General features: G+C 37.7%; 1 protein-coding gene across 1 annotated transcript in view; it reads left to right on the top strand.

Annotated features, from left to right (window-relative positions):
- Positions 1-12699, top strand: part of LOC124555883 — a 238476-nt gene that overhangs the window by 139985 nt on the left and 85792 nt on the right. The window contains exon 20 of the mRNA XM_047129944.1: positions 7658-7729. Within this exon, the coding sequence (XP_046985900.1) occupies positions 7658-7729 (72 nt within the window). The remainder of the gene's footprint in view (positions 1-7657; positions 7730-12699) is intronic.

The raw sequence follows: 12699 nt of genomic DNA, 5'->3' as shown, positions 1-12699 counted from the left end.
TTGCATCCAGCTGTACACATTGGAACTGACACAAAGTCAAAGTGTGACACAGTGACATGTTACAGTGAAACTAAGTAAAGAGTAGATGCTGTTGACATGATGGCCTGCAAGTATTGAAAGATGGTGGAAGAAGTGATGCCCTGTTAATACTTTTTATAGTGATTCAGCAGGCATCAATGCTTGGGTAATCTACAGAGCAGTAACAAATATCAAAACAAGATGATGAGATTTCCTTCTGAAGGTCATGGAGAGACTTGCCAAAGGCTATGCATCAACTAGGACCAGTACTCTTAACGCTATTCACATTGAATCATCAGACATAAGTGAATGTCACAGCAACTACCAGGTATGAGAATCTTGCAAAGAAGGGAAAAGTGTTTAGAAACGTGCATTGAGTGCCAAACCAGTTAGTAAGAACTGAGTTGTTACAGTTTCCTATCCCTGCAGATCACAAAGCTCTATCTACAGGCAGACAACAGTGCCCTTTGGGTATCTAAAAGAACATATTTGCTTACACAAACTATCAAAATTTCAATAATTGTACTGAAAACTTTTTGACTTGACTTTATTTCTATAAAAATACAAAATTCATTTCCATATTTAAATTGAATTGGATAAAAATTAAGACAATATTCCTTTGTATTTTGCTGTATTAGAATTTTCTAACTAATACGAAAGTATCTATCATGACTGTATTTGATGTTTAGAATTAAAACAAAGTAACAGACAATTGGAGTGACCATTTCTTACAAAACAACTCATCTCCTAAAATACAAAGTTGAAGAACAAACTGCAGACAGATGAACTAGAGATGGGACTTGTCCCTGCATTGGTTTCAGGGGCTTCGAAAAATCTGACAGTTCCTGTGCTGATGCAGTCATTCAATTAACCTGCATATTTTCATAGTATGCTAGTATAAGTAGGAAAACCACCACATATGGTACTTTCATTTTACAAACGTGCAAATCAGCGTGTCACATGCTCAGTTTTCTTCTCTCAGCCATTTGCAGTATGTGATCTTGCAGGTGCCATTTTGGTTTACATGTTTGTGTAGCTATAGTGCAATATTTGATGGTTTTTGTATTTATGCTTGCTCATTATGACAATATGCTGTTTAATTTATGCACCAGATTGAAAGTCTGTCAAAAACGCATCATTTTTTATGTTTTGCCGTGCAAAAATCAGGAAATGTTACATCAGCAGATATAACAGTACCTCTATTCCAAGTTAAGCATTGGATAATAGCTTCATTATTATTAGAAAATAAAGATTTAGTGATGAAATGGGAAGCTTATGGAAAACATGAAGACAAATATTTCAGGCTCAGGTGGAGGAAGCACTGAAAAAAACTCTGTGTTGCATCTTCAAACTAGGCTGCAGCTGTTAAGTGGCTCCGGAAAGGCTCAAAATCATGAAAAGTTCAATTTTTACTTTTTTGCGTTTTCTGAACATGCAGACTATTACCTTTTAATAGATATATAATTTATTCAATTCCGAAGACTACAACTATTTTTATATATTTTTTGAAATGTGTTCTACATGGGCGTGACCCACTGTGGCGTTGTTAAACTGCTGTCAAATGGTGTTATTATTAACGTCCGTGTTCATCAGGTACATTTTAGTGATGTGAGATAAAGTATGTGTTGTGGCTAACCTGTGATGGTTCAATATATATCGCTGGTGTGATTGTCGATTGTTTCGTGTTTATTTACTCTGTCGTTATCTCGAAAATATTCGTAATTAATTCTGTTTCTTGAGTCTCTGTTTTGTTGAAGTATAATAATGAGCAAAAGTAAAGTTATTAGAAATCCTCTGAAGGCTTTTAAGAAAAGGAGAAATGTTGGAAAGCCAAAGGTATGTGTTATTACTGTAAACAATAAAGACGATAACCAAGTGAGTGAACCTAACCTCTCAAGTACACCTGCCCATAGCAGTCAAAGTGGGAAAGAAAATACTTCACAGAAGAAGCTTGGTTCAATGAGTGAAAACTATGAATGTTTTATGGGCGAATCGGATGTGAATGAAATATTTGATATGTCGGTTCTCAAAGGAATTTTTTCAAACTGTGTAAGATGTATTCATTGTAGTGAAGTTGGTCTGGAACTCTCCATAATAAAGCACGTAGGACTTGCTAGTGAAATACAACTGAAATGTGATAAGTGTTCATACATGACCACCTTTTGGAACAGTGTTGCAGTAACTGCAACTGACGAAAATGGTAGCAAAATCTACGAACACAACAACGAGCGATGCTTGCTTTAGACAAGGAACGCCTTCGGGCTGCAGACAGGGCTGTAAAGAGTCTAGAAATACAAGCAAGAGTAAACAGGAGGAGGAACAAGAGGAAGCTGGAGGAGGAGTTTGCAGAGGATGAAGATAATCCATCCTATGGACCTGGAATGCACTAAAAAGTTAATCCAATCTTTGTCGCTCGATTCCCAAAACTTTTATTTTCTCATACTAATTACATGTTTTCTAAGGATCTTCCAAACATATTTGTTTCAAACTTTCAGTAAATGTTACACAGTACCTTCTGCATAATTTAACACAGCCTTTTTTCCAAAAAACTGTATATTTTTGAATATATAAACAAAAAATTGCAAAAAAATGTAGTGAATTTTCATTACAATTGAAAAAAAATCATCTTTAATAACTGAACTAAAATTTTGTAAAATCCCTGTGTTAAGTTGTAGCCCATATTCCAATAAATAATCTGTAAAAAGTTCAACTTCATACCTCAAATACTTTGTGAGGAAAGATGTAATTTATAAGCGTTATTTTAACATTGCAAGTATAGGGCGTTCCGGAGCCCCTTAAAGCCACAAATTCATGCATGTCTGTTCACAGTCCAAGGTTCCTCTTCCAACACTGAGATGATAGCGATGAACTCTATTAGTTGTGATATGGCAAAGAGTTTGTGAAGTATACATTCAGTGGCAGGTTTCAGCAGTGTAAATATTTTGAAGAGCTACAGATCTGTGCAGACTTTAGCCATAAACCAAGTGCCTATGTTATCAGGAAATGTAGACATTGTACATTAGATTATTGGTAGACAGATATAGTTACTTTTTTAACATCACTAGGGACATTGTTGAATTTCTGTTCATGTGCTGAAAGACAGTTTGTCTTCCATTTTCAAATGTAGATTGGAGTGGTTGTTTTCATACTGCCATGGAGTTTGATGTATTAGTGGACTAATGTCTCGGACGAGAACTTTGAAGTTACAACAACGTTGTTGTCTGAAAACCTTTAAACCTTTCAACACTGTACAGTTGCAGAGTTACTTCTGTAATTGATTACATTTAATAGGTTGAACATGAATCTTTCTTTTTCTCAATATACAAATTTGATGTCAATAAGTATAATTTATAAGTATATTTTCATTTTCAATGTAACAGTGGAAAAACATGAAATAAGACAGAAATAATGAACTTGACCATAAAATAAAACAATGTTTTCCTGTCTGTAGTTCCTCCGACAGATATGGCAGTTATAAAATCACCAATAAGGGATGCATGTTAGGGTTGTTTTTTGACACACTTTTTGGGTCATTTACATCAAATTGCCCCTCACATTTACTGTTGAGGATAAAATCACCAAAGAGGCGAGAACAAATACAATCCTTGCTCAAATAGAGTAGTGGTGTAGAGACAATAAATTGTCCGTAGCAGTTAACAAAACAATGCACATGCTGATGGAGGTAAACTTTCCACGAATTGGAACCTCCTTCATAGTGTCACAAGATAATTCTATGTATGCATGTGGAATACATATAACTAGTGGTATACCCAGACAAAAATTAATCTTGCAACAGCATTTCACAAATGCAGCACTAAAAGCAGCTTAAGTGCTGCATAAGTTAGTAACAGAAACTGTCCCTGCATAAGTTAGAACAGAAACTGTCCCTACAGACTGCCGCTGCTGATCGGAACCTACCATAATGCTATATTTATGGCCATCACCAACTGTGCGGTTTGTGTCTAGATGCACCACCTTTGCTAAGCTCAAAAGTGGGAATATCTTGTTCAGAGTATAAAGGGGTTTGCTGATAAGGCTTACTGGAGTACCTGGAACTACTGCTGCTTGTGATTTTAAATATATTCTCAATAGATATTGCTGCCAAGTAGGTTGCTGCCTAACTTTGGGTCAAGAAATATGAGCTGGAAAGTGTGAAGTCTTGATGTGGCCATGAAGGTTGAATGAGATGGAAACAGGACTGGGCGCATTGTAGCAAGTAATGATGTGGATGATATTTTTGTGCATGTGGAGGGGGAGAGAGAGAGAGAGAGAGAGAGAGAACATGTAGCACCCATTAAATTAAATTACTTGATATTGAACAGCATGCTGTTCAGCTGATATCTAGGGAGTATTTAGCTACTGTTTGGTTGTGGCCCATCTTCCTAGTGAATGGTTGCTTTGTGGTTACATAAACAAAGAACACTCAATTTTATAGATGACATGGGTGCTTTCCAAGGCATCTTTGCTTTTGAGTGGGTAGAAAATGTCACTGATAGATCTGCAGTAGAAAATGGCAGATAGCAATATGAGACCAATCCATTTTTTTTTTATAAGTATGTAGACCTGTTTATTTCTACAATGGTTTACATCAGTTTATATCTTGAACATTTAACTATTTTTCGACATAATCACCATTTCTGTCGATGCATTTTTGTAGATGCTGAGGTAGTTTTCTTATGCCCATGTCATACCAGCTCGCCACCATGCTGTTCAGAAAGTTATGAACCTCTTCTTTCACCTTGTCGTAGGAGCTGAATTGCTTTCCAGCCAAATGTTCTTTTAACCTAGGGAATAGGTGATAGTCACTGGGTGCCAAGTCAGGACTATAGGGTGGGTGATTATATTCCACTGAAACTATTGTAGGAGAGCAACGGTTTGCTGAGCGATGTGTGGGCGAGTGTGAATGTGTATGCCCTGGCTGAAAATTCCTCTTGTCTGGTTCTGAATTGCCCGTTTGAGTTTTTTCAGAGTCTCACAGTACTGGTCAACGTTAATTGTGGTCCCAGCGATTCAGTTATTATCCTTCTTTTCACAACTACCTCCACCCATACATATTCTGTCAGACAATCTTTATTAGTTTAGTCCCACAAAACTAAGCCAACCTTACTGAAGAGTCCATAAGCTACCTGTCCACAGTTAAATATTTTTTCTGTGGAATTCCTAATTGCTACATCCCAACTTGAAAATTGAAACCTGTGCCACACAGACTCACAGTCACAACCTGTCAGCCTCATATATTCATTGTGTGATACCATTGCTTCACCATTACCTCCATAAAATTTTGCAGCCAGCTTCTCATGACTATTATGCTGTGCCCAGGTGACCACCTCTGCCCACCAAACGCACTGAACCTAGCTTCCCCACACATCAGAACTCAAACAGACCTGTGACATTGTCATCAACCTTTCTTCAAAAGGCATCAGTGCTACAGCAGTTTTCCCACTCCAGACTAAATCATGTTACACTTGTCAAAGACCATTCTCTTTTACTTAATTCCCACTTTTTTTGCCATAACCAATGACAGTGGTATCACTGCTGCCTCACTGAGCTTATTCTTCCATACAGTGTTGATTCTTACACGCTCCCACATGAGCTTCTCCAGATAACCTTAAAGGGATTCTTAACCTGCAGTATTGCCTCACTTTCCATCCCTAAATTGCTGCTGAGTTGGATCAGCCTCACAACTATGAAACAACATAAATATGGTTGACCTTCCCTACCAGAATACATGACAGCATGAGTCATGTACTTAAAATACTGGTCTTATGTACTAAACCCTGTACAGTATATTAAATGGCTATGATTTTGGATATATAATCAGTATCATGGAAATTGTCATAAATCAGCCAATTAAGTTTGAAGTGTAAGTAGGGCTTGTATTTCACTGTGGTTGCACTTGGAGGAGGAGATGATACAGGAAACTATCTGACAAGAGTCTGCCATATTCAGAGGGTCTGAATTGTACATCAACTTGTAGAGAAAGTTATGATGGTGTCACAAACATGGAAAAGTGCTATACATTTAAATAGCTGTACTAGAAAATTAATTTACAAAAGTCACAAACTCTTTCCTCCAGGCTGCCAAGAAACACTAAATGCATCACTAGTGCACAGGTAACCATGTCTAATTTAAAGAGCATTGTGTTTTGTATATCAGTAATGTGACAACTATTTTTGTATTTCCCTGAAATGTACAGGTACCAAGATGGTTTAATATGGAAGAAGAGGATGGAACTACGCTTCCAGAAAAAAATAATAATATTAGTATACCTGGAAGGAGAATGTTGGTTTCAATCTGATGATGGCATATGCCACTTGGAGGATAGCAGACGTACCGATAATGGTTTCGTCGTCGTCCACAACAGATAGTGTAATGGCATAGCAGCCAGAGTGCCATCTGTGTCTATCCCTTAATAGGGAGTGCTCACAGCCAGAAGGCTCAGGGTTGAGCAAACGTGTGAAGCTAGCAGGAAACTATGCCATGGAGGTGCACTCTTGCCTCCTACAGATCCAATTGAGCGAGTTTGAAAGGGCTTAAATTGTGGCCTTCTGAATGTCGGGGTGGTCCTCCCAGAGAATTACCACACAAGTGTGACGTACTGCTTCAGTTGTGCGACAATGCTGGTATCTGTGGTCACATGAACATTTTCACACTTTGTGATGATGTTCTGGACGTCCATGCAGCACATACGCCCACCAGGATCATCGTATTTTAAGGCAGCATGTGAGTCCAGATAGCTCGACATGAACTGTTGCGAACCAGTTAGTAGCAGTGGGACTATGGGCATGCACTCCTCTAGCATGTCTTCCATTCACACCACAGCATCGATGTGCACGGCTCGACTAGTGCTGTCAGAGGATCACTTGGAAGATAGAGTAGTGTAGAGTAGCGCACAGTGCACTTCAGTGATGAAAGCACATCCTGCCTTCAAGTGAGTGGTGGTTGTTTGTACATAAAATGTAGACCCGGTGAGCACTGTCTCGTAGATTGCATTCGCACAAGATGCACTAGGCCTTATGGTCTGAGGTACAATAAGGTGCAATGTCGTTCACCTTTGGTGTTTCTAGGGGGCATGCTAACCAGCTATTGGTACTTGCTGAATGTTGTTAGACTTGTTCTTTTGCTATTCTTGCAACGGGAATGTGATGTGTTGTTCCAATAGAATAATGCTCGCCCACCCACACACTGCCCTTGAAACTCAACATGCTTTGCAAGACATGCAGCAGCTTCTCTGGCCAACACAATCTCCAGACTTGTCTCCAATCAAGCATTTGTGGCACCTGCATTGTCACCCATGGAGGCTACACAACATACTGATATGGGTGTTTCAGCATGGGTTGATACCTGACACCTCAGAACTGCCTGCACTGTTGCAACAGTAAATCTTAAGTCAATTGGAAACTTCTAAAAGAGTGTACTAGTTTTTTTTCAGGCTGTGTAAATTGTAAATTGGGATGTAGTTCTCCATGTTACCTGTGTAAGTAGTTATTAAGAGGAAATAATGAATAACTGAGGACTCAACTCTCTCTTTTAACATGTTCATGAAATTTATTTACCTGTAGTAAACAATGTATATAAATTAAACATCATTAGAATTTTAAAATTTCATATCTAAATTAACACATTACTAAAATTGCAGATTTGACAAGACACACAGCATCAAATGTGGACAGAGGTCTCCAAAGACAGCTGGTGAAGGAAGGTTCTGCTGGTGAGTAAATGTGATTAGTGCAGTCACTAAAATGAATATGCTTTGTACTCTTATTTGCTTTTTCTCTTTTTATTTGTATTCGTGTTTTACTCCAGTGTTTGGTTCTTCTTTTATCTAGTAGATAAAGTAGAGGTTTGCTTTGTCTTTGTTTAGACACACAGATTTAAACATTTGTGCTCTTTAAAATTTTATTATAAATCCACAGGTACTACAGGTGTCCATTCATTGCCATATACAAGATCAGTTAATGGGACAAAAGGGGGCAAAAGTTTGACATGTAGTTGGTGGAATGAAATCGGTTTATCTGAAAAATTTGGTTTATGCAGGAGTGAAGGGAAGGGAATATGAACAAATGAGTATCTGTTTAGGGCACATTCTCTTGTAAACAGTACAAGAGTGTCAGCAAGCAGCATTCACTCATGACCAGTTTGTATTAGCAGAGGCTTGCTAATATTTCATCTGTTTTAAGTCTCTGGGCAAATCATCAAAGAAAGTTCTACTCCTAAGCACTCATTCTATTGCAAACAGCGTAAAGTTTTCATCTCCACAGTCAGCTTTGTCTCTTTTACACATTTCTCATTGTTGTAACCTGCCTTTTACATGTTTTTCTAAAGATGGAATTGATGAAAAGTGGTAGTAGAGTGGTGGTTGCTGCTGCTGCTGCTGCTGCTGTTGTTGTTAATCAAAGAATATTAGGATCAGAGACATCAACAGCTAAAGGAGGGAGAGAGGCTGTAAAAAGAGAAACCAACAAACAAACTAATAAATGATGATAACTCTTTGCTTATCGTAGGTGGAAACAATCTAATGTAGACATACACCTTTTCTTCCTTATGCCATTTTGCTTACTCTGCCACTAACAGCAGACTTACTGTATGTAATACTTCGTTAGTTAATTACATGCTCCATGAATCATTTTGCATGATAGATCATAATGATGTGGAATCACATTTTACATTCACATCGCAAAGTAATATATGGTTACATTCTGAACATTTCTAACTCTGTGTGTGTGTGTGTGTGTGTGTGTGTGTGTGTGTGTGTGTGTGTGTGTGTGTTACAAAAAGATATACAGATGTGAGTTAGTAATTCCTACCCACCACCTCTTACACATAACGATAGTTATAGAAATTCTGCTATGAAATAGAAGGCGTTTCTACAGTATCGCAACAAGGAATATCCAAATTAAAACTGTGTGCCCGACCGAGACTTGAACTCGGTCGGGCACACAGTTTTAATCTGCCAGGAAGTTTCATATCAGCGCACACTCTGCTGCAGAGTGAAAATCTCATTCTGGAAGGAATATCCAGCTTCTTGTAGCCCTGTTACATAACCTTGTCCAAACGCGGTGAGTTGTTGATAATGGCATCTTTATCACCTTAAAGGCATTTTTGACTGACATCAACTCGCCATATCCAATTGCGAAGGTAACTAACGCTCACTACCATGACAGTGTGTATTTAAAGTAAACCTAATCTGCATCCTCATAGTGACACTGTCAGCGCCACTGTTATGTGACTGCTACGAAATTTGAATAGGCATTGTCTTTCAAATGTGGAAACACACCTTCCAACTTTCGTTTGTGTCGCTCAACTCCTTGGTGTTGCAATATTTCTTTTCATCAGCATATGCGCCACACATCAGTTATGATGATATTATCTATATAATTGGAATCAAAATTTCAGGTGATGCCTGGACATCTAACAACTGTTTTTTGTGACCATTTTATAGCACAGTTATTCAGTGTATATCTCACATTTGTTTTATTCCTGCCAGACATTTTACCATTGTGTTCTTGTTTTTATGCTGTGACACATGCATTATATATAAAAATTTAAGGTATTTCAATGATGATGACTTTGTTTATAAAAGTCTGGTCATGCCCAAAATCATGGTACTTGAAAATGGCCAGGGGCCAAAATCATGATTGTACAGTAGAATAAACAATCTATACAGGCAAACAATGGAACTCTCATTAAAAAATAAAATAAAATAAAGTAGGCTGATTTAATGTCCATGAGCAAAGGAGCATGTTGAGTGGGAAACCAAGAGAGAGAGAGAGAGAGAGAGAGAGAGAGAGAGAGAGAGAGAGAGATTTCTGAATGGAATTAATCAACATTATTTATTATTTATGTTCCTGTTTTGATTTGAAACTGAAAATGGATATTTTATTATGCTGGGTACAATTTATAGGTGGTGCATATTAGCAAACGTATTAATGCTGTTCTTTGTTGTAATGCTTTTCAAGTCATCGTGATTGATTTATGGGCTTTGTGTGAGCTTATCACCCTGAAGCAGTTGTCTTATCTGTGTTGCACTAGGGATCAGTTGAAGAACTTAATACAGAAACAGGCCATGTCAAAAATATATTTCTTCAGGAAATTATGAAAACCATTTAAAACCTCAGATACTGTCTTGTTCTAAAATATATCTTTTAAAGTTTCTTCCTGAATATACTTGAAATGTTCTTTCACCATCTAAGTAACTTATATTGCAGGCTAATTACAATAATAATTGCGAGAGAGATAGATGGGGTGGTGGTGGTGGTGGTGGTGGTGGGGGGGGGGGGGGGGGAGGAATCATTGACAGTCTGCTTGGAGTTTCATCTTAAGTCAAGTCAAATGGACTTCAAAATAAAAAGGGGGACACAAAAAAGAGAACTGACCATTGAAGTTGCTTCATATTTTCATCACTAATTTCTCTTTTGGGAACTGTTTCGCTAGGTTGTCATTGCTTGATATGATGAAGTGGGGTAAGAACAGTCAAATAATAGTCTTGTCTAATGTTTGACTCCACACTGTAACGCTTAGGAAAAAGCTGTTTCGTTTGCTGGTTGTCACCTCACCCTTCCTTCCTATTAAGAAATGAAGAAGATTAATTTTACAGGCAAGAAGAAAAGATAAAATGAATTATGTTTACCTGGAATTATCTGAAACACATTTGGCTGAAGCACTTTTTCCTTCTTGATAAATGTGTCCCTTGGCTTTTTAATAGATTCTGATTTCTTTCTCGATATCTGCATATTTTTTACCAGTGAAGACTGTCTTCAGAATTCATTACCAGCTCAAGTACAAAGATTTAACATAAGCAGCATCTCTCTTAATAAAATAAAATAATTACCAGGCACATATGAACACACACAAGCATGCCCACCGTCACCCTAACTGTGATGGTGGCATTAGACATGGCTGTTGCAACAGTGCTTCTCGATTACAGGTCAATTAAAATATGAATAGTAATAACATAACTAATTATGTATTTGTTGAGTCCTATCCATTGTTCACATTTTCGATTTTCTGCTCTTTTTGTAGATTGCAGCAACCACATGTGAGTTTCAGAACTTTATTAGGATTCTGAAGTAGTTGCAGCTAATGTTAAAAATATCACAGTGTTTCTGAAGTTAATGTACAGTGACAAATACATTTGCTTGCCACACTTGCAATATTGAAATCACAATAACTCAGAGACTGGAATATTTTAAAAGAAGTTTGCCACAAGCCAAAGGAGAGGGGTGGAATAGTGCATGCTGTATTTTAAATTCTGTGCTGGATAAGGGTTGAATGGTTTAAGAACTGTTAGGTCATTACACCAGAAGGCAGTTGCTGCCATTCACTGTGAAGAAATTTTGCTTACTACTGGGACATTTAAGGGCGGCCTGACTGCCTCTTCTGTGTGTTTTAGTAATCCATTTTGGGATTTGTACAAGGCAGTTTAGAAGGGTACATGTTCTAAGCCAAGTCTGGAGTTAATCCCCATCTGACCTGATTTGGAGACTCACACATGTTTAAATTGACAACATTGTTAGAAGAATCCACTTCCAATGTAGTTTTTTGTATCTTGATTTTATAATACTGTAGATAAACATTGGAATTTTATTTTTGTGTATGCTGTTATGTCAAGACAGTCCTCCGTGGGACACTCATTTTCCATGCTCATTGCGATCAGTATTTATACAAGACCTTTAAGGTCCTGGGATTTTAGAGATGTGTTTGTAGGAAAAAGTTTCTCATCTTTTCTGATTCAACAAGTGACCTCAAAATGATTAACACAGCCCAGATTTGTTTGCAAAAACAAATGACACAATTTGCACTGAAATTTGTAAAATATGCATAAATGATATGCAGATAAAAATCGTACAACTAACAAATATTGTCATCAGTCCTTCACAGTTAGATTATTTGTACTTAGTTACTGTAGAAAAGTATTGCACTGCATTAATTTTTGCAACTCTGTATGTTTTGAAGGACAGTGCCTGCAATACCTAATTTTCTAGAGCAATGATTGTTGCAATGAATTATTCCTAGCCTTCAATTCCTTTATGATTTCTGGTAGCATTGAAAAGCAATTACGTATGTACTGCAGTTTATTTTCTGTATAACTTGAGTTGAAATGCTCTTGAGCAAGATATGGTCTCCAACCAGAAACCTGAGGAGGTAATGCTAATTTTGGAGCAAATTCTGTGAACTCCAACAGGTGCTTTACTGAAAATTTTCTTGACATAGGAAACTAGATGGTCAACTTGTGGATATTGTGGTCTCATCATTTCAGTTATATGATGAAGCTCTTGGGCTAAACAGGTCAAATGTATTAGTCTGACATAAAGAACTTTTAATGCAGGTCTTCAGGCTTTCCCAGCAAGGCATTGTCATCTTGGGAAATTGGGTTTTCTGCCGCCAGTTCACATCATACTTGCACGATATTTCGATCGCATAACTTGTGCAATTTTCATTGGGTATCCTCTGAGGGTGAATCTATTGTTGAACGGGTCCAGTATTTATGCGTTTGTGGGTGTTACGCGCTCCATCATTGATCTTCTCTGCACCAGGCGCTCTATCCGAGGTACCCGCCAGTCAGTAGCAACAATTGTACTATTTTCTAGCCATAGCTGTTCTGACTACTGTGGACATACATTTTGGCTGTTGTCAGTTCCTTCACATTCTGTCTGGCAAGTCTCCCCTGACTTGGGGTTC

This window comes from Schistocerca americana, chromosome X (genome assembly GCF_021461395.2).
Source record: "Schistocerca americana isolate TAMUIC-IGC-003095 chromosome X, iqSchAmer2.1, whole genome shotgun sequence".
NCBI lineage: Eukaryota > Metazoa > Arthropoda > Insecta > Orthoptera > Acrididae > Schistocerca > Schistocerca americana.
Note: the sequence above shows the minus strand (reverse complement) of the source record. Positions and strands in the feature narration are given on the sequence as shown.